The 23354-nt window shown below is 36.7% G+C and overlaps 1 protein-coding gene across 1 annotated transcript in view; it reads left to right on the forward strand.

Moving 5' to 3' along the window:
• COL4A1 (collagen type IV alpha 1 chain) overlaps positions 1 to 23354 on the forward strand; it is a 117365-nt gene that overhangs the window by 67416 nt on the left and 26595 nt on the right. Inside the window, exons 31-39 of the mRNA XM_087953225.1 lie at positions 3280 to 3447; positions 4603 to 4692; positions 12785 to 12937; positions 14497 to 14595; positions 14785 to 14874; positions 15000 to 15139; positions 18088 to 18214; positions 18308 to 18388; positions 20391 to 20489. Coding sequence (XP_087809351.1) covers positions 3280 to 3447; positions 4603 to 4692; positions 12785 to 12937; positions 14497 to 14595; positions 14785 to 14874; positions 15000 to 15139; positions 18088 to 18214; positions 18308 to 18388; positions 20391 to 20489 — 1047 coding nt within the window. The remainder of the gene's footprint in view (positions 1 to 3279; positions 3448 to 4602; positions 4693 to 12784; positions 12938 to 14496; positions 14596 to 14784; positions 14875 to 14999; positions 15140 to 18087; positions 18215 to 18307; positions 18389 to 20390; positions 20490 to 23354) is intronic.

The following is a 23354-nucleotide window of genomic DNA, read 5'->3' on the forward strand; positions in this document are numbered from 1 at the left end:
AAATTAATTTGCAACAAAAACAACTACTATTGGTGGGGATATATGCCCCTAATGATAACCAGAAGAAGTTTTATAAGAGATTATATGATAAAATAATTAGTGTAGGTGAAGAAAATATCTGCTTAATAGGGGATTTCAATGCCATTGTTGTTGTTAAAAAAGATTATGTTAGTATGGAAGAGACCAGGAAGGAAAAAAGAGAACTCTACCAAAAACTTTCTTTGATTTAACAGAAGAGACCAACTTGGAAGACATATGGAGGAAAAGAAATCCAAATGAGAAGAAATTCACATTTTATTCTAGTCCACAAAAATCCTGGTCCAGAATTGATATGGTGTGGGCGAATGGGGCAATTGAGAAAGACATTAGTGAAGTAGAAATAATGTCTAATATATGGGCCGACCATAGCTCGGTAAAAATTACATGGAAAGGACAATATAAAAGGAAAAGGAGATGGATACTAAACCCACAAATAACAAAAGAAAAAGAATTGGTTTCCTGCCAAACAGACAAATCAAAAACAATATTAGAACAGTACTAAATTCAATTGAATATTACGAAGCTCACCCAGAAAAACAGGCAGCCTTGATCTTCCTAGACACGCAAAAAGCATTCAATAATCTCAATTGGAAATTCATGTTATATCAAATTAAAAAGTTGGACTTTGGCACCAATATAGAAAAAAACATTACAAAAAATATACTCAAATTAAAAAGCGAGCATACTACTAAATGGAGATCGTATGGAAGATTTTGAAATTGCAAAAGGAGTGAGACAAGGGTATCCACTATCGCCACTGCTATTCATCTTGTCTTTAGAAGTGTTGCTAGCTGCAACCAGACAAAACCCAGAGATTCACGGAATTAAAATTAGAAATGAGGAATATAAAGTTCAGGCATTTGCCGATGATTTGGTATTTATAGTGGAAGATCCAATGAATTCGGGACCAATATTGTTGCAACAAATAGAAAAATTCAGGGAAGTGGCAGGATTCAAAATAAATAAAAACTAAAACTAAAATGATAGTCAAAAACTGTACAACAAAACAGAAAGTAGAATTAGAAAACATAATGGGACTGCAGATAGTAAAAAAGGTGAAATACCTGGGAATTTGGTTATCACCCAGATGTTCATCACTAAAAGAGGACAATTATGTTAAATTGATTAAGCAAATTAGGGAAGAATTGGAATTATGGGCCAAATTGAAACTGTCTCTATTAGGAAAAATAGCAGCGTTGAAAATGAATACATTACCGAAATTAATATATTTATTCCAAATGATCCCAATTAAACTAGGGAACCCTTTCTTTATAGAACTAAACAAAATGATGTCTAAGTTTGTCTGGTTGGGCAAGAGGCCATGTATTAAAATGAAACTATTACAAGATGACCTGAGCAGAGGCGATCTTGGACTACCAGAATGGGAGCTCTACTATTAGGCAGCGGTGTTGAATTGGATCAAGGACTGGGTCAAATTAAGAGACAAGAGAATCCTAACACTAGAAGGACATGACCTCCTGATAGGTTGGCATGCATTTTTGTGGGAAAACAAAAGTAATGTACATACCTATTTTAATCAACATCTCATAAAAGAATCATTGATCACAACATGAAAAAAAAATCAAAGGTAAACATTATATGGAAATCCCACGATGGCTGTCAACCATGGAGGCCATAATCCATCCAAATAGATTAGACTTAAGAAAAATGGTAAACTATTAGGAATTATTAGGTAGTCAAGGAAAATTAAAATCAAATCAGGAACTAAAGGAAAATGGAATCATAATTGATTGGTGGCCATATTTGCAAATCCAAAATAAATATAAAAAAGATTTAAAAGATTTTGGCAGAATCAATTAGATAAAGTCTTAATGGGACCAGAAAAAAATTATAACTAAAATATATAAATATTTATTAGACTTCAAAAAGGAAGAGGAAACAGTCAAAGGGACAATGATTGCATGGGCACACAACTTTGGACATACTATAGAATTAGGGGAATGGGAGAATATATGGAACATAAATTATAAGCTAACCGTATCCTCAGCATACAAAGAAAATAGATATAAAATATTTTATAGATGGTATTTAGCTCCAACGAGATTGGCAAAAATTTACCCCAATACAAGCCCCAAGTGTTGGAAGTATAAAAAAGTTGACGGTACATTTTACCACATGTGGTGGTTATGCCCCGAGACCAGGACATACTGGATCTAAATTAAAAACTGGCTACAAGAAATTACTGGGTATCAGATTGAGCTCAGACTGGAAACCTTCCTCCTAGGAATTATTAAAGACAGATTGCAAAAAGAAGTAAAATATCTGTTACAGATTACAACAGCTGCCAGAATAGCCTTTGCGCAGGTATGGAAAACCCAAATATCCCTAACGAAGAATTAATAATATATAAAGTAACGGAAAGCGCTGAGGTGAATATGCTAACAATGAAACTGAAAGAAAGAGATGACTCTGAATTCTTTTTAATTTGGAACAATTGGTATAAATGCTTAACAAACAGAACTAAGAGATAGGACAAGAAATCTAACTGGAATAATCCTTACGAGAGTAAAATGTAAATTTGTAAATAATACAAAGATATAAGAATAGTAATTATAGTCAAAGTTATTATTTAATATTAGACAAATGTAATGATATAATGTATTATGATATTTAAACTAAGAACTTGTATAGATGCCAAGAACGCTGTTGGAACTATGATGTTTTATGATGTAATAAAAGAAACTCAATAAAAATATTTTAAAAAAAAGAAAACGCCTATAGATTTTTAAATATATAGTGTAAACACTATTTTTCCCTTTCCATCACAAGCACTTTTACCCCCATTTTTCCAGCTCATTTTATCTCATAAAGATTTCTTAGAAACTTACAAGTATGTGAGTTGTTAATAAATTTCAGTTGGTTGTCTCAGCATGGACTTTAGATTCTTTATCTATGGTCTTTATCTGTTAATGTTGCTTTTAAAAAAAACAGCCCTCAAGAGTATTCCCCCCCACCCCAAATGGATAATGTATTTCCTACAAGGTTCCTTCCTTCCGACATAAGACTGAACTATTCCTTTCTGTCTGTCTGCCTGTCCCTGTCTATTCCTGAAGCTGTGACAATTGACTCTGCTATTTACTTCAGTGTCTGATACCATCCCAAAGTTTACAGGAGCCTAGCTGAAAATGCATTTTTCCTTTACATTTTTACGGTTAGTAGCAAATATACTGTTTTCTGTGTCAAACCTTTTGTTTCTAAACCTCTTTTTGATTCCTGTAGGACCACCAGGAATCAAAGGCGAGAGAGGCTTCCCAGGTATCCCTGGGCTAGATATGCCAGGACCTAAAGGAGACAAAGGGATCCCAGGAGCAGATGGTCTGTCAGGTGTGCCAGGGTTGCCAGGCTTACCTGGTTTACAGGGACAACAAGGACATCCAGGTGCTCCAGGTGGGTAATTCTTTGTAATGAATTATTCAATAATAACTTTTTATGTACTGTGTTCCAGTACATTCAGAGAAAATGAACACAACCTTAAAGCAAAGAAAATGGCACTAATATGTGATTCAGTTTTAATTTCACTTCTCTCTTGTTTGCTGTATTCAGGCAGTTCTTGTTTAGCAACAAAAATTGGGACTGGCAACTTGGCAGTAACTAAGTGAAAACATGACTGTGATCTTTCTTCAGCTTTCTTTTTATTTATTTAAGAAAATTTATATGGCCGAATTCAGTCTCAGTGACTCTGGGCAGCTTACAACAATAAAAATCCAATATAATCACAATAAAACAAAATAACTCCTGACACACACACACCCCCGCCAGTGACAGTGATCAAACAAGAGATTTGATGAGCTCCATCCCCACACTGGGAACCCAGGTCTGTTGGCAAAACCAGGTCTTCAGGGCCTTGTGAAGTAGTGTCAAAGGAGGGGGGCAATCTAAGAGATGGAGCCACTCCAGAGAAGGCCCTTCTTCTTGGTCCTGCTAGATGGATCTCCTAAGGAGAGGGAACTCATAGCATTCCCTGCCTCCCTGCTCTGGTAGGTTGGGTAGATGTGACCGGAAAAAGATGGTCCCTCACATAACCTTATCCCAAGCGATTGTAGGTTTTTAAGGCGGAAATCTGCACCTTGAACTGGATCTGGAAGCAAATCAGCAGTCAGTGAAGTTCCCGCAGGAGAGATGACACGTGCACACATCAAGGCCTACACAGAACCATGCTGGCTACCACATTTTGAATCAAATCTGCAAAGATCATCAATGGGAGGATTGGTCTATCAGTCTGACAAATTGATAGAATATAGTGACTAATATGTATTATATACCTTTACTATAGTGAAATTGTACTTATCAGTATTAATTCTGTTTATCATTCTTATTTTTTTTCATAAATGAGAATTTTTTTAGAGGGAATAGGAACTTTTCAAATTTACTTAGGAATAATATGCCAGACTTTGATGTAAATACAGTGGACTAGAAAAGTGCCATGTAGTCTGTCATGTAGCCAATGACGCAAGTTCATCGAATTTACATATGAAAATAGAAATTGAAATATATTATATAAACATATCAATAATGTAAACAATTCATATTATTTGATTTTAGGACTGAAAGGAGAAATGGGAATTATGGGTACCCCTGGAATTCAAGGTGCCCCTGGTCCTAGAGGAACTCCTGGAACCCCAGGTGACAAAGGTAAGAATGACCAATGGTTAGCCAAGTGAAAATTAGACTTTGGCAATCTGCTTCTAAGAATTGTTTTTAAAATGAAACAGTTAGAAATAAAAGCTCCAAGAGAATGCCAAGATGCCTCCCACTCAGCATTTGTGCTCCTACTCTGAGTTCCATTCAGGCCCTTGTCTCAAAGGAGCTTTTTTTAAAGGCAACTGTACTGTTTTTTTCCTTGAAGAAGAAAATGTTTTGCTTCTCATCCAACAAGCAGATGATGAGGCTTTCATGAAGAAGCTTCTTGGAGGATAATTGGAACATCTTCTTCCTCAAGGAAAAAACAATCCATTCGGGCCCTTTTGTGCACCCCATAATGCTGTAAGCGTGATGCTTGATGGAAGCAAGGCAAAGTGTGAGAATAAACGGATATGAATGAAAGGTTCAACAATGAGACACGAGTAAGGCAGGACTCTATGACTTACCCTTAGATGCATTTATAAATAAATTTATAAGACTATTTGTTATGATAGGCAACAATTATATAGGCAGTACACCAGGAGACCTTGCACTGGAAACCTGACATATTTAAAAGGAAAGTAATTTTGTTTGAGAGGGGAAATGGAATGAATGATTGCAGGTTATATACATGAACAGTGAAAACTAGAGCAAATAGATGAATTTCTGTCCCTTGGTAAAATATGAAGATGAGAAAATGGAGGGGCATATACAACTTCTGATAGAAAGGAAGCAAGTCGTATGTGCTAATTTCATATAATGTTAAAAGAAGCAAAATATATGTGTGTTGGAATATGCTTCCACCTTCTTTATTATATGGAAGTGAGTTAGGTATGCCAGAAGATGCATGAAAATGAGTTAAATGTAGTGAAAATGAATTACTTTATGGTAATAAAAATGATTGGACTATTAATAAGTGGAGTGATCAATTTAAATGTTGAATGTTGAGATGATCCTAAAGAGGGAATAAATGATGATCAAATCACCAGAAAATATGTGAAAAAAGAATGAATGGGTTGAATTGACTTTGTGGATGAATAGAACTGCTTTACATATAACTGAGAGTAGAAGAACTTGATTAAGATTAATTAATTAATCAATTAGCCTTCTTGGGGAACAAGGTGCTGGTTTCGTTATTCAGTCACTTCTGACTGTCCTGATGAACATTATTTTGCCAGGATGGTTTTCACTAGCTTCTTCTATGAGTTCCTCTATGCACAAACAATCCCATCTATGGTAGTATCTACCTACCTTGTCTTTAGTAAACTTCATTTTCAGTTGTCCTTGATTTGTCCAAACATTGGGGACAACATATCTTGATTTTGCATTACTGTCTACAATATTTTAGTGGCAATTCATTATCACTGCTTCCAGTAAATGATCTGGTTTACTTCATCTAGAATAGCAACGGCACTTAGACTTATACACCACTCCGTAGTGCTTTACAGCCCTCTCTAAGCGGTTTACAGAGTCAGCATATTGCTCCCAACCATCTAGATCCTCATTTTCCTGACCTTGGAAGGATGGAAGGCTGAGTCAACCTTGAGCCAGTCAGGATCGAACTCCAGGCAGTCAGTAGAGTTAGCCTGCAATTGTATACTGGAGTTATGGCAAAATTTTGAATGGCAAAATCTTGTACATTGCATTGATAAAATTATTTTACTAATTTGAGCATTCTTTGCCCACTGCTCATAAATTTATCTTTTCCAGTCCTTTGGCAGCTATGGTGTCTCCCTATCTGACTATGTAATATATTACCTATGTAATACATTAACTATATAATATCATAACTGAATAAAGCTTTTCCATATTTGTATAGAGAGTATATAGTCAATGTGCAATACATAATCATTGTTTTAAAAGAAAGCATTTGCTATAAACACTAAATTTTCTTGGCAGAACTCTAGGAAGCAATTCAGTCTGAGTTAATTATATGAAAGAAAAAAGTAATGTTTCTTATCCAGCCCTAGGCTTCTGATTCAATTCATATTTAAAAGAAAAATCTAAGGAAGGAAGACGATTGTTGTCATGCCATGCCATGACAAAAGATATAGATGTTGTATAATTAATGATGCTTCAGACAAAATACATTTCGGCTTATAATAATCTGTAGAGGAAAATGTGGTAATTTAAAAGCTGTTTGCAAGATATGTCAGATTAATAGCAGAAGATTCATTATTGTGATGAACTTTTTTGTGCTTCAGCCTGAATTATACTATAGCTGCTCTCCCCCTCTCTTTTTAAAATACTTGTTATTGAAGAATTGTACAATACTATAAAATAATATAAACTAAGATAAGACATAAAAGAGTAGAAAAGAAAAAAAATACAAAATGCAGAGAAGGAAGAAAGGGATAACAAAAAAGAAAAGGATAGAGAAAAAGCATAGAAAAAAAGGATATTTTATTTGCGCCACGGTGGCATAGTGGTTAGAGTGCAATACTGCAGGCTACTTCTACTGACTTCCAGCTTGCCTGCAATTTGGCAGTTCAAACCCCACTAGGCTCAAGGTTGACTCAGCCTTCCATCCTTCTGAGATGGGTAAAATGAGGACCCAGATTGTTGGGGGCAATAGGCTGCCTCTGTAAACTGCTTAGAGAGCAAAGCACTGTGAAGCGGTCTTAAGTGCTATTGCTATTTAAAGAAGTGACTCCTGATCGTACTTGCAACAAGTACAAGCAAGTTAATATTTTCTCACTCCCCATACTGTTAGATACAAAATTCATTCCTTCCCATATCTCCCCACTTATCCAATTGCCATTTCAAACATTGTTACCATTTCAGTGTAGGTGTCAGCAAAAAGTCCATAAAGCATTACCAGAATTTTATGAAAATAGTTCTTACTTCAACATTAATCAGTTAAATTGGTTTTATTGTCTTTCCTTTTTTTTTGCCTTTATCAAGTTGCTAAATTGGATTGAATCCGCATTCACATTTTCTTTCATTTTAAACTTTTAATCAAAGCTCTAGGACACTTCTTTTGTAAATTCACTAGTAATTCCTTATCCAGGTTATTTTTCATCATCACACTGATAATAATCTCTGTTTTGTAATCCAGTTTCTTCATTTCCCAATGTTTCCACAACACTTCTAATTTCTACATCTTTTACTGTGAGTTATTTTATTTAAATCTACTTTAAAAAATATGCTGGCAGATGTAGAAATTATTGCTGTCACTATAATTATAAGCTTTTCTTCCAATTTTTCAAAGATCCTTTGAACTATCTCATAAGTCAATTTTTTAAAATTTTATTTCTTAACATCTTTAAACGGAATGTTATTTTTTTCTTCTGTTTTGGGATAAAATTTTATTTCGCAGGAAGATTTTCAGATTTGTTGCTTGAAAACCTCTTTTAACTCTAAAATAATTATAGATCTAAAAGTGTTTGAAAGTTTTATACAGTGTTTGAAGAACAGTAAAACTAACAATCAATTTTTAAGCAATGAAACAATAGCTTTTTCCAGACAGGAACTGAGAATTGGAGGGTTGATTAAATAAAACTAATACTATATTGCCACCTGGTGGACTGATAAAGCCATTTCAAATTAGAATACAAGTGATGGTTATGGATACAGGTTTAAAAAAATATGTGAAAAGAAAAATAGAAAGCTTCTGGGCTTTTAAAGGCTCTTTCAAGAAATTAGACTAGGGTGTATGAACATAGAAAGTCCTTTATTCACTACAATAAAATGAATACTAATAGAAATTTTAATGTGGGAACTATTTGTATACTGCTACTATATATAGGAGCCTCTGTGGCGCAGTGGTTAGAGTGCAGTATTGCAAGCTACTTCTGCAGCCAGCTGCCTGCAATTTGGCAGATCGAATCTCACTAGGCTCAAGGTTGACTCAGCCTTCCATCCTTCTGAGGTGGATAAAATGAGGACCCAGATTGTTGGGGGCAATATGCTGACTCTGTAAGCCACTTAGAGAGGGCTGTAAGTCTAAGTGCTATTGCTATATGATGATGTCAATTCGAAATTGAAAATGAGAAACTCAGTTGAAAAAAGTTAAACAGGATTGTTACAAAAACATACATCATTTAGAAACATAGGAACTCCTCTTTAAGTGTTTAATTTAGAAAATGTGAAAGTGTAAAAGTTGCATGATCCAGTCTGGGTCAGTCACCAGGACCAGAGATTTAGTTTTCTAAGCTTTCTTTTCTTTTTTTTCTTTTTTGTAAATTTTATTTGAGTTTTCACAAAAAGAAAAGAAACACAATTAAAACATCTTTTTTGAAAGCAGCATAATCCCGGTTACATTTCTTCGTGCAGACACAATTTCAGGTTCATGCTCATTTTTATATTCTATTCCATATCTTATTACAATTTACATTTTCTACATAGCTTCTCCCCTCTTTTAATTTCCTCAATTTGATTATATTTATTTCATCTCAATTCAAATCATTATATTTATATTTTTTGTCTGTCCTGTTTCAATTGTCTATTATCTTTTCTCATTAAACAAAATTTCTCCTGTAGTTACTGATTGGAGTATGACGCCTTTATATCTCCCCCCTAAAGTTATAACACTCAATATAATACATAGCTTCCATTCGGATTCTGTTTGGTACATTCTTAAACTACACACAATATTCTTATAAAAAAGAAAAAATTATAAATGTATATAATTAAAACAACATTCCATTCCAATTCAATTCTATCATTAATATTAAAATTCATTAAAGTCTTAAGATTTTTCACGTTACTTTTCAATTAAATATCATACCTCTATGGGAACAATTATTAGCTTTCCATAATCAATTCCCCCCCTCTTCACTTATAAAACATTGACTAATTAAAGTGTTCCCATTCCTTCCTAATTCAATTTTCTCATTTATTTTATTTCATTTACTTTATTCACAAACATTTCACTAAGTTACACTAACCATTCTATCCCTCATTCTAATCATATGTTGTTTCCAATTTTCTAAAGTTATTTCTATTTCAAATATAACAACACATTCTCATGTACCTTTACAGAATCCCCCTTTCAGTTAAATTTTTACCCATTATCTCTAAATAGGTCCTGTTTCTTTATATCTTGCTCCGGACCTTTGTAACTTATTTTCCTTTCCTTCTTCCCTATCTTCTTCTCCCTCCCCTTTTTACCCCTTTGTCTCTCTACCTCTACTTCCCTCTTCTGTGTTCCCCTTTTCTGTTGTTTTCCAGTATTATACTTATTTTTTGAATTATTTTTCTTTTCTTTGGTTGTTTTTTTAAATCTTAAATTCTCCATCCTCTTTCCCCCCTTTCCTTTTTCTTCCCCACATAGAGTTACTTGTTCATTAAAGATGGCTTCTTCTTTGTCCCAGTCTTCTTGTTTTGCAGTCTTTTCTTGTTGTTTCTCATAGTTCCAAATCTCCATTTCTAAGAATTTAAAAACGAAGCCAAAGGAACCCTTCCCTTCTTGTGCCTCTTCTTTGTACTTTTTAAGTTCCATTTTCAATTCATTGAAAAGTGATGCCATTGTAAAAAAAATTAAACAACCACCCGATTGATTTTAGTCATTCAAATATAATAGCCAAAAATCCAAAAGTCACCTAGTAATCCAAATACACACAAACTGTTTCTTTTTGCTCTTTCTTTTTTTTCCACTTTCTCTTCCTGGGGTTACTATTTAGTTGCAAAGTTTCAGTTAAAATGTATCTTATTGAAATTTTACTTTAGATTCTTTTAAAGTCCAGGCAGTCTCCTCCCTCTTCCAGATCCTGCCCTTATTATTTTTTTCTCCCTTCCTGCTTATAGAAGAAAAAGGTTTTAATGTCCAGAAATCTTTATTGTCCCTTTGGCATTTAATTATATTTTCAGCTTAATTGCCTGTTGATGTCAAAGCGGATTTTTCCAATTTCTTATTCTTAATTGTCAATATAAGGAAGAAGAGAGAAGGAAAAAAAGCCAAACCTTTCCCTTTTCACTTTCTTTCGCTGCTTCCGACTCTTCTTTGGGAGCGATGTTATTTCTTGTAAAATTTAAATTCCAGGGTACCTTAGTTATTGCTTTTTCAACTTAGCCCGGTCAGCCAAAACTTTCACTTCTTATCTTCCTCCTGCACGTGTGTAAATTTTTTTGATTCTATCCTGCTATATATTGCTGGCATATTATATATTTAATGGATAGAAGTAAATATATAGTAAGTAATGATGATTATGATAACATAATGTTAGTTTAGCATTCTCTCTTTCAAATATATGTAATAACCTCAATTCAGGAAAGCATTCTACTTTTTGTTTAGTTTTAAATCTTACATTCTGGAGAATAGTGTAAGTCTTACATAGTCTATCACATAGAAATGTACCCTTCTGTTTACAGTCTTTCCAACATTTAGTTGAATAATATATACTAGATATATATGTGCATGTGTGTCTATGTCTGTGTGTGTTGTGTATGTCAGAGACAGAGACACACACACACACACACAGAGAGAGAGAGAGAGAGAGAGAGAATGTAATATTCATATTGGGATTAAATGCTATCTGTGTGCTGTTATTTTTGATAAGCTTTCTTTGTGTGTAATGTAATTCTTGGATGGTCTTAATGAAGCATTATTAAATATTAGAGGTAGGATTTCTTAAACAGATATATGTTGCTGTCCTTGCTTTCTATTTATCTGAGTTTCTGTATACGTATCTGTGTGTGTGTTGTCTATTGTCCATGGCTGTAGCAAGAATTAAGTTAAGCAACATGAGGCAAAATGACAATGTTCAAGTAGACCACTGAAAATTGCAGTTGTGTGCTATTGTTAAAATAAAGTAGTCTTAGGATCCAGATAAAGAAATACCAGAGAGAGAAATTACATGGACTCCTGATAATAAGCCTGAGAGAAATGTAAGGAACAAGTTCCTAACTGTTGATGAAGTAGATTTACCCATTAAAAGAGAAGATAAGTCTAATTGTGAAAGAATTAAGGTTCTAAAGGTTATGCCTGTACTGAGGGAAGTTCTACAGGAGCTGTTCAACCACCAGAATTACCACAAATGTTAGATCTGTTTTATGATGCAAATTAAAAATGAAAGCCTCTTTGGTGCAATGTTTAAAGCATCAGGCCAGAAACTAGAGATTGTGAATTCCAATCCTGCCTTAGGCTCAAAGCCAGCTGGTTGACTTTGGGCCAATCACTTTCTGTAAGCCCTAGGGAAGAAGCAGTGGCAAACTACTTACAAAAAACCTTGCCAAGAAAATTGCAGGGACTTGTTCAGGCAGTCTCTGGGAATCAGACATAACTGAATAGAATAAAAATTAATTAAATGTGCAACCAGGTATAAAGTGTGTAGTTCCAGGAAAATGTAATTCCAAGATATTTGCACATTTTAAAATTCAGATAATTGTGGTTGTGTTAGGTTTTTTTTAAAATGGCTGATTAACAATGTAAAAAGGAAACAGAGTTCCAAAGTCTGTCTTAATACATTGATTCCTCCCATATGCATTTCTGTTGCTCTCTCATTTATTGACTGACTGGCTGATTAGTTACAAACCATGAAGTTATTGTCAACTCTTAACAACCTAGATTTTCTCCATGATTAACCTGGTCCTTCAGGTCTTCCAACTTGTGCAAATCGAGCTGTGCACTCATGTGCACGCACCAGCCCACCACTCACACAAGTCAAGATGTGTCCGTGTGTGCTGGCCCATCACTCATGCAGCCCAGTTCCCCTCCCCACCACACTGCCACCAGGCTGCCAAGTCACAAAGGTTGGGGACCACTGTCCTAAACCATGCAACCCAACTACAGTTTTCTTTTTCATGTTTCCTATTTTGGCATTCTAGTCTCCAATCACAAGAGCACATCTTGCTTGCACGTTCTGTCAATTTCAAATTGAACTTGATCACAAAAGCCAACAACCTATTCTATTTCTGCATCAGTAGTTGGAGCATAAAATCGAATGATTATCATATTAAAGTGTTGTCCACAAAGTCTGATCAATATTATTTGGTCATTGATTGTCACTGTTGCTGAAATGTTTTGTCCTTTTCTTGTAATGGATGTTTAACTATTACTGCTGATTGCCTTTTAAATATTTTATTATTGGAGGTTTGAAAACGCCATTCTTACTGCCAAGGCTAAAATGCCCTTATAATATTTTCTGGATTTTGTTTTGTGTAGGTAGCATAGGTTTTCCTGGAGCTGCTGGACCAAAAGGTGATTCAGGTTTTAAAGGTGAAAAAGGTGAAGCTGGACTTCCAGGGGAGCCAGGATCAATGGACCCTGTTGACATGGAAAATCTGAAAGGCCAAAAAGGAGAACAAGGAGATAAAGGTCTGTCAAATTAAATAATACTCATCATTGTTTCTGTTGTACTTTGATTTTTTTTCTCCTCTAAGCCTAGACAATAAGAATTTTGGCATACCAAATCATCATGTACTTAATTTCTACCCAAATATTTGCCTTAAACTCTAGCTGGAACTTATAAGCAAGAAAATATTATTGACAGGGATATTGCAGACATGTAATAGGATGCCAACCTCTCTCTTGCTCAGCAAAGGAAACAAAAATATACTTTCCAAAGTGATGGAGGAAGTAATGGTGGCCACATTGGATAGACCAGCATCCAACTCTTGTCCTTGAAATGATACTTCAGGACGCTGGAGAGCAACATTTAAACTTCAAAATCAAATACAGTACTAGGTTGGCAAATCTATTTAGTGAGGTTCCTCCAGGGTTAGTTAGTTTCATACTTTTCAGATATAAAAGAAATCCTTTACTGAGGTGGAGTATCAGGAAGACTAAAAATAGCTTTGTAGAGTGTAATTTTTTTCAGAGGCATTAACTCATTGGGGATCTTCTGAAAAGGCATTTCATCCTCCCTTGATATCAAAGAGGTTTGCTCTGCTTTAGCCAAATGGAGGAGCTGTCTCAGACAATTTCTTAGGAATCTGAATGAGACAAATAGCAAAATTCCCTCTTCCTTCAGGACTAAAGAAATATTATAAAATGAAACAACTTGACCTCAAAGCAAATGGGCTGTGTATTGCACTTTGTAACATATAAGTATTAGAGGAGAAATTTGTATGCACCCTAAAATGCACTGCTTAATACTTACAGTATTGTCACCCCAAATAAACTCATGTCACTGTTTGAATGTGAATGGTTAAACTTGAGGTCTTCTAGGCTAGCAAAGAACAGATTTATTATAATGGCATTCATTCATGCAAGAATTAAGGTCATCCAATATGCATGCAACAGGATAGAGCAGTCAGTGCCCTACATTTTAGGAGGCAATTTCAGATGATCCAGTTAGATTGTTCCTCTCCAGGATCCATCCTGTTTTGGGCCAGAATGACTTGGGGTTTACCTGAATTATTGGAGGCCTCTCTTAGACTTGTAAAGCAGCACTGTTTATAAAACTTCACACAGTGATTTGGTCTTAGAGAAGAAAACCATTTTGTTGGCATGCAGAATGATTAATTGGTTTACTTATGTTATTGAACCAAGGCATAGCACATTGCCATTATTGCCTCTGAAGTGTGAGGCCAAGTACATGTATATTTCTTTTCTGCTAGTCCTTGCTATCTGTTGAATGAAATGGGCCTCTGAATATGATATTTCTTGGGTCCAGGATTATTATTGAAATTCAGGCTTGAGATTGGGCTAGTTAAAGCTAAATGTTTCAATATATTCATGTATATTCAAAAGTACTCTTTGATTTTGTACTGGGATAAAAACACCATGTTTCTATCTACTTGGAATTGTAGTATAGTAGAAGCACTGTTTCTATCAACTAATATTTGTGATATAACCAGAGTTATATAATGCAGAACTTTAAGCATGGTTGAGAGAGAGAATCTTGACAGTAAATCAACATGTTTGATTTTTAGGAGAAAAAGGAATAACAGGAGAAACAGGAACTCCAGGAATTTCTGGAAGCCCAGGAATGCCAGGCAAGGTTGGAGATCGTGGTTTACCAGGCAAAGCAGGTAGGATTAAACATCTGATTTTTTTTGTTCCAGAATTCTTTTGAATGAACGCTTATAGTACCCTTCCATGCTATAATTTTTACTTTTAATAGCATCACTATGTACTTACATAATCTAGTAGACCCCTCCAATTATGTCTCTGTAGCAAAGTATGTTTAAATCAACCCAGTTTTCTTTTTTTTAATTTAGGACCAAAAGGAGATTCAGGCACTCCAGGATTCCAGGGTGAACCAGGATTTCCTGGAGACAAAGGATCAATTGGCGAAATGGGTTTACCAGGTACTACCCATTGTAGACCCTGGGTGATTTGGAATCTTGTACTGACTAAGTTGCCATTCATCACTCCAGCTATTCACGTTAAAAAAAATTTTAAGGAAGAAAAACACTTATAATGTGTATTTCAGGGCTTCCTGGAGAAAAGGGGTTTCCAGGTCTTCCAGGTGAGGCAGGTCAATCAGGATTTCCTGGAATTAAAGGTGAAAAAGGACTGAAAGGAAGCCCTGGACTTCCTGGAATTGGCTTCCCTGGAGCTCCTGGTGAGAAGGTATCCATAATCCTTCATAATATGTGTTAACGTCATAAACAACATTCAGGTTACTGTGCTAGTATATCTCTAATTTCAAGAGATAGCTATTCAGAACTAGGTTTCTATAATGAAAAAAATATGAGGGGCAGGGGAAAAATTGACATAGTAGTATAAGAAATAGACTTGTCTGGAGTCAGGTAATTGGAGCAGCAGCCTTTCCCTGAATTGCTTGGTGACACTAGAAGTGAAAACTTAGGAGTTTCTGCATGAAAAGTATGTGCATTTCTGAGGACCCACTGTACCCCTTCTTCCTTAGCATAATAAGCTCTCATTTCTTGTGTGGTCAGAAAATGAAACAATAGACTGACAATTTGAGTGTAGGTGCCACAGGGAAATAGCTGGCAAGTTATTCTGGAGTGGGAAAATATGTGTTAAAATTTGACTCAGAAGAGTTTTGTGGAACCTTTTGCGGGAAAAAAACAACACATTTTTTTTCAGAGCAACAATGCATTCATTCACTCCAGATTGATTTCATCACAAGAATAGCATAAGCTTTCAAAGCACAACTGAGTCAGGACGTCTTTGGCTAAGTTATAGTTGTTGTGGCCTAGAATATAGACCAGGAATATGCAGTAGAGACCATCTATTTCAGCTCAGCTTGATGCAGGAGCCATTATAACATCTTTGACAATTATTTACCAAATTACCAATTTCTCAGATTAAAGGAGGACTCACCAGTTCACATGGCAGTCTGTTTTCCTGGTTGATAGCTTGTACAATCAGGAAGTTCCTTGTAGTTTTAAACTGAGACTGGTCAACTGAAGCTACAGAGAATGTCCACTTGGTCTTCTGTGTGACAACTCTTTACATAGTTGAAGACTGCTATAATACCTCCCCTCAGACTCTTTTATAGGCTGAATATATCAAAGTCCCTTAAGATGTGGACAAGGTTCCTTGAAAGAGTTTGGCTGATCATACGAATACTTGATGTACTTGTGAGAGACAGCAGAGAAGAATTCACTGGAACAGTCCAAGTAACTTTGATCTATTCATTTCCACCTCGCATAACTTCCATCAACCAAAGATGAAAACCTCCTAGAATGCATATGGGTCAATATAAAAGAAAAAAAGAATGACATGGCCATAGGTGTATATTATAGGCCATCCAATCAAGCAGAAAAAATAGATGTCCTTTTTGCCAACCAACTACCATGTTTCTCCAACAATACGGCCTCCCCCAATAGGAAGTCCCAGCATGCTTTATAGGCATAAAATCAAATTAAGCCCCTCTCCCCAAATTAAGGCCTCTATTAAACATGCGAAATGGGGAGGAATGGCGGGGGGGCTTGCCGTTAGGAAATACTTTTGTTGCATACCCGGATATGGTGCTGCCTGCGTTGACTTAGGCCAGGGGTGGGCAAACTACGGCCCGCGGGCCACATCCGGCCCGTTGGTCTTTTTAATCCGGCCCGCCGAAGATTGGTACAGAATTAAGGTTTGATGTGAATGATTGAATGATTGCATTCATTTGATTTTGACTTGTAATGACAGGCATTTCGACACCAGGTGGCGGCCCGTCTGTCAAATTTTAAAAGTCAATGAGGCCCCCGAGCCAAAAAGTTTGCCCACCCCTGACTTAGGCGTTGGTGGGACACTTCGTATCAGGAGACCTTCCGCCACCATCATCAAGGGATACAATCCAGATCAAGTGAGGTTTTAATACCACTCTATAAAACCTTAGTAAGACCACACCTAGAGTACTACATCCAATTTTGTTCACCACATTATAAAAAAGATGTTGAGACTCTAGAAAAAGTACAGAGAAAAGCAACCAGGATGATTAGGGGACTGGAGACTAAAACATATGAAAAATGGTTGCAGGAACTGGGCATGGCTAGTCTAGTGAAGAGAAGGATCAGGGGAGACATGATAGCAGTCTTCCAATATTTGAGGGGCTGCCACAGAGAGGAAGGGGTCAAGCTATTTTCTAAAGCACCTGTAGGCCAGACAAGGAACAATGGATGGAAACTGAACAAGGAGAGATTTAACCTGGAAATAAGGAGAAACTTTCTGACAGTGAGAACAATCAACCAATGGAACAGCTTGCCTTCGGAAGTTGTGGGAGCGCCATCACTTGAGACCTTCAAGAAGAGATTGGACTGCCATTTGTCAGAAATGGTGTCGGGTCTCCTGCTTGTGCAGGGGGTTGGACTAGATGACCTACAAGGTCTGTTCAAACTCTGATTATCTGTTAACTCAGGCATCTATTCTCAGTAAGAAACATTCCTTTGGGAGCAAGATTTTTGCAAAGATCATACCTGAGCAATTCCAGAAATATATGTTTCTAGGTATCATCTTAGTATATTGAAATTGGCAGTATCAAAGAACAACATGCACAACCTTTTACATGTTTATATGTGAGTTACTTTACACAACTGCTCTGCTCAGCTTGGAGATAAATAGCATACAGTGAGTATTTAAGTTTTGTGCCAATCCTTTGGAACATTTCCCTATAATTTTCTTTCTTGGATGGTTGAAGGTTATATATTATAGCAAATTTTGACTGGAGTAAAATTACCGCTCCATAAGACGCACCTGACAATAATACGCACCTCAGTTTTGAGGAGAAAAACAAGAAAAAAAACTATTCTGAACTGGAGCCTGAGAGAACTACAGATAGGTGTCCTCTCATGTGCCAGCTCTGCCTACTAACTCCTGCACTGTGGAAAAGAGACAGAAGAGGCAGGCAATGACAAGGACAGAAGAGGCCGGGTTCAGCACTGTAAAAGGACCCCGCCGAAGGACTGGCACCGTAACTTGGGGTGGGGGGGAGTGCGTCTTATGGAGCAAAAAATATGGTAACTCCAGACAAATATCTGGGGAAAGAATACTTGGTACTGGAAAAGAACTAAGCATCTCTGATTAAAAGTAAGCTACATGTATTATTTTTCTTTTTCTGTCCACAGGGTGAACAAGGATGGCCGGGCAGTTCAGGTGTATCTGGAGACAAAGGTGAAAAGGGAATTCCAGGTATTTCAGGCATGCCCGGATTCCCAGGCAACAAAGGGCAGCCTGGCCTTCCAGGTTCTCCAGGTGAGTGATCCAAAGAGTCCTGTATTATTTTGTGCCAGTTATTTAGGCTACAAATTAAACAGGTGTACTTTACTTTTTTTATTTTAAAAAAAGGTGTTCCAGGACTGCCAGGTGAAAAGGGACAGAAAGGAACTCCAGGTGCGGGTGGTTTTCCAGGCTTAAAAGGACAACCAGGTAAAAGACTTTGGACAATGCTTCATCTTTGAATGGAAAGTCAGGTTTCCCCTTTGATATTTATGTCTTGTGTACCTGGAGCCATGTTAGCTCATACTTGTCAACTGTTCAGTAAGTGAATCCAGAAAAAGAAACTCCTGGGACATTATTTTACCAAGAATATAAACTTTACTGAATAAATGCCCACTGGCACAGAAGAAGCCAAACTAGCTGTGGCTTCCTGCGCAATAGCACACATAGTTCATTCCCCCTTTGCCCATGGGAGTCCATTATATCCGCCAATCACTTCTGTTCATTTTGTTATGAGAACCAGCCAGCCAGCCATTTTGTGACATGTGCTCTGGGTGTCCTTGGGGTGGGGAGAAGCAACCGTCTCCCGGGAACCGAGGATGCTTGGATGCCATTCCCCCCACCCTTGCATTCCAATCCACCACCACCCTATTCTTTGTCAAGCTGCCAGCAAAGCAGAATATAGGTGAAAGTTCGAGTAGTCCTGACAATGCTGAAAGGGCTACATACAGGTCAAGATGGCAATCAGATCCTAACTGATAAGGTGATATACATGTGTCCTCTGCTTTTGTGATACGTGAAATAAGATACTCTAGTACTCTAGTTTCAGCTCCAGTGTTTTCTAGAGAAAATTTGCATTAATCCTAGGCTAGAAATGCACAACTTTTTTTAAATCAAGGACTACACTTTGAATGCATTATATTACAATGCAATACATATTCAACAACATTGCAGAATCATACTCAAAAAAGTGGAGAAGCTCTGAACCAAAAATGGCTTGATTTAATTTCTGATTAATCAAAATTAAATGTAATTAAATGCAATTAATATTATTATCAACCATGTGATTTTAAAAAACCCATTGAAAATTATTAATTAATATTAGGTGGCAGCTTTATAGAAACTTTCTCTTTGGGAGGCTGGTGCATGCATGCTTCTATTTCAGGCACAAATGCCCTTTTAATTATAGACTTCTTTATTTATAAGTTGAATGTAAATCACATGGAGAGATCTATCCAAGTCATTCAGAATCATATGATTGATCTTTAAATCTTTTTCCATCTGTTAACCAAATTAAGAACTTTTCATCATAGTAAAAATAAAAATGAATTTTTCTTGCTCTTCAATTCAATCAGTTCTTTTGATATTAAGCAAGACTCTATAGCACTTATGCACTTGTGTAAGTGTCAGAGCCTTGTATCATATTGCAACATTGATTCCTCACAAATTAAAAATAAAGTAAAAATCAGTTCAAATATTGCAAATTATCAAAAGCCTTGCATGTTCTCTTCTAAAACCTTGCAAACTTGAGGTGCTCCTGCTTAAGATCCCATGAGAGTGTTGTTGATCCCATGAGTAATTGTCAACACAATTACTATTTATTGTATTTATTCTGTTTGGATGTGTGGTCATATTTCAACTGTTTGGTGGAAATTGGAAAGCATTTACCTTAAACAGCAACATAATTTGGGGAAGCCGAAATCACTGCTGTGATTCCTTAGAGTCTCACCCAAACTTCTATCTGAACTTGTAGCTTCCAGTAAACAAAAACTCTTCTTAATTCATTCTAGAGCTCCAATGACCTGTCAGTCAACCAACTGAAAGGAATGAAATGAAAATTACCAGGTCCTCTGTCTCTCCCTCCCTCTCTCTCAGACAAAGTGTAGAGAGCCACAGAGATACTTTGGAGAAACCATGAGATAGTTACAAAAACAAAAGCATGATATTAGTCCAGAAAACAGAGAGCAGATCAAGAACAAGCTCAGACTGCCTCCATTCTAACTCTCAGGAAGTAAGAGGGAGAGAAGTGAAGTTTTCAGTATTCTGGTAGTGTAGCCTGCCACAATAAAATACAGTCTGATGGAATCAGTTTCCTGACCTGGCTCACCTGAAAGTGCTCAAAGAACCACAATAGAAGAAAGCTCCTCCATATGTATAAATAAGGTATTCGTTCATTTCTCAGCATGAGGAATCCTACCTTTCTATTTTGTAGGTGACCCTGGACCACAGGGTCCATATGGACCTGCTGGAGAAAAAGGTGAGCCTGGTTATGATGGAATCCCAGGCCCTCCTGGTTCAAAAGGTGATTCAGGTAAGACTTTTATCTCCTTGGTTTCCTGATATTAAATATACGTGTTGTGTCTGGTGTAGAGTTGTATAATGGTCTGGAATCTCTAAAGAACTTGAAAGGTTAAATATATAACCAATGTTTTAAATATACTATAAGGAAAAGAATGATCTATGAGGAAATTTTCCCAGGAAACCAATGCTGATGGTACAGTTAGTAATACAGAACAATCTAAACATACCTGATTGTGCGCTGTCTCTGCATTTATTCTCCCGAACCCTCTGAAATTGGCAGTATCAAAGAACAACATGCACAACCTTTTACATGTTTATATGTGAGTTACTTTACACAACTGCTCTGCTCATCTTGGAGATAAATAGCATACAGTGAGTATTTAAGTTTTGTGCCAATCCTTTGGAACATTTCCCTATAATTTTATTTCTTGGATGGTTGAAGGTTATATATTATAGCAAATTTTGACTGGAGTAACATTACCGCTCCATAAGACGCACCTGACAATAATACGCACCTCAGTTTTGAGGAGAAAAACAAGAAAAAAACTATTCTGAACTGGAGCCTGAGAGAACTACAGATAGGTGTCCTCTCATGTGCCAGCTCTGCCTACCGACTCCTGCACTGTGGAAAAGAGACAGAAGAGGCAGGCAATGACAAAGACAGAAGAGGCCGGGTTCAGCACTGTAAAAGGACCCCTCCGAAGGACTGGCACCGTGACTTGGGGGGGGGGAGTGCGTCTTATGGAGCAAAAAATATGGTAACTCCAGACAAATATCTGGGGAAAGAATACTTGGTATTGGAAAAGAACTAAGCATCTCTGATTAAAAGTAAGCTACATGTATTATTTTTCTTTTTCTGTCCACAGGGTGAACAAGGATGGCCGGGCAGTTCAGGTGTATCTGGAGACAAAGGTGAAAAGGGAATTCCAGGTATTTCAGGCATGCCCGGATTCCCAGGCAACAAAGGGCAGCCTGGCCTTCCAGGTTCTCCAGGTGAGTGATCCAAAGAGTCCTGTATTATTTTGTGCCAGTTATTTAGGCTACAAATTAAACAGGTGTACTTTACTTTTTTTTATTTTAAAAAAAGGTGTTCCAGGACTGCCAGGTGAAAAGGGACAGAAAGGAACTCCAGGTGCGGGTGGTTTTCCAGGCTTAAAAGGACAACCAGGTAAAAGACTTTGGACAATGCTTCATCTTTGAATGGAAAGTCAGGTTTCCCCTTTGATATTTATGTCTTGTGTACATGGAGCCATGTTAGCTCATACTTGTCAACTGTTCAGTAGGTGAATCCAGAAAAAGAAACTCCTGGGACATTATTTTACCAAGAATATAAACTTTACTGAATAAATGCCCACTGGCACAGAAGAAGCCAAACTAGCTGTGGCTTCCTGCGCAATAGCACACATAGTTCATTCCCCCTTTGCCCATGGGAGTCCATTATATCCGCCAATCACTTCTGTTCATTTTGTTATGAGAACCAGCCAGCCAGCCATTTTGTGACATGTGCTCTGGGTGTCCTTGGGGTGGGGAGAAGCAACGTCTCCCGGGAACCGAGGATGCTTGGATGCCATTCCCCCCACCCTTGCATTCCAATCCACCACCACCCTATTCTTTGTCAAGCTGCCAGCAAAGCAGAATATAGGTGAAAGTTCGAGTAGTCCTGACAATGCTGAAAGGGCTACATACAGGTCAAGATGGCAATCAGATCCTAACTGATAAGGTGATATACATGTGTCCTCTGCTTTTGTGATACGTGAAATAAGATACCGTGTACTCTAGTTTCAGCTCCAGTGTTTTCTAGAGAAAATTTGCATTAATCCTAGGCTAGAAATGCACAACTTTTTTTAAATCAAGGACTACACTTTGAATGCATTATATTACAATGCAATACATATTCAACAACATTGCAGAATCATACTCAAATAAGTGGAAAAGCTCTGAACCAAAAATGGCTTGATTTAATTTTTGATTAATCAAAATTAAATGTAATTAAATGCAATTAATATTATTATCAACCATGTGATTTAAAAAAAAAACCATTGAAAATTATTCATTAATATTAGGCGGCAGCTTTATAGAAACTTTCTCTTTGGGAGGCTGGTGCATGCATGCTTCTATTTCAGGCACAAATGCCCTTTTAATTATAGACTTCTTTATTTATAAGTTAAATGTAAATCACATGGAGAGATATATCCAAGTCATTCAGAATCATATGATTGATCTTTAAATCTTTTTCCATCTGTTAACCAAATTAAGAACTTTTCATCATAGTAAAAATAAAAATGAATTTTTCTTGCTCTTCAATTCAATCAGTTCTTTTGATATTAAGCAAGACTCTATAGCACTTATGCACTTGTGTAAGTGTCAGAGCCTTGTATCATATTGCAACATTGATTCCTCACAAATTAAAAATAAAGTAAAAAATCAGTTCAAATATTGCAAATTATCAAAAGCCTTGCATGTTCTCTTCTAAAACCTTGCAAACTTGAGGTGCTCCTGCTTAAGATCCCATGAGAGTGTTGTTGATCCCATGAGTAATTGTCAACACAATTACTATTTATTGTATTTATTCTGTTTGGATGTGTGGTCATATTTCAACTGTTTGGTGGAAATTGGAAAGCATTTACCTTAAACAGCAACATAATTTGGGGGAAGCCGGGAAATCACTGCTGTGATTCCTTAGAGTCTCACCCAAACTTCTATCTGAACTTGTAGCTTCCAGTAAACAAAAAACTCTTCTTAATTCATTCTAGAGCTCCAATGACCTGTCAGTCAACCAACTGAAAGGAATGAAATGAAAATTACCAGGTCCTCTGTCTCTCCCTCCCTCTCTCTCAGACAAAGTGTAGAGAGCCACAGAGATACTTTGGAGAAA

This window comes from Notechis scutatus, chromosome 1 (assembly GCF_049901735.1).
Source record: "Notechis scutatus isolate UNSWTSFEM ecotype Mainland chromosome 1, rNotScu1.2, whole genome shotgun sequence".
Classification (NCBI taxonomy): Eukaryota; Metazoa; Chordata; class Lepidosauria; order Squamata; family Elapidae; genus Notechis; species Notechis scutatus.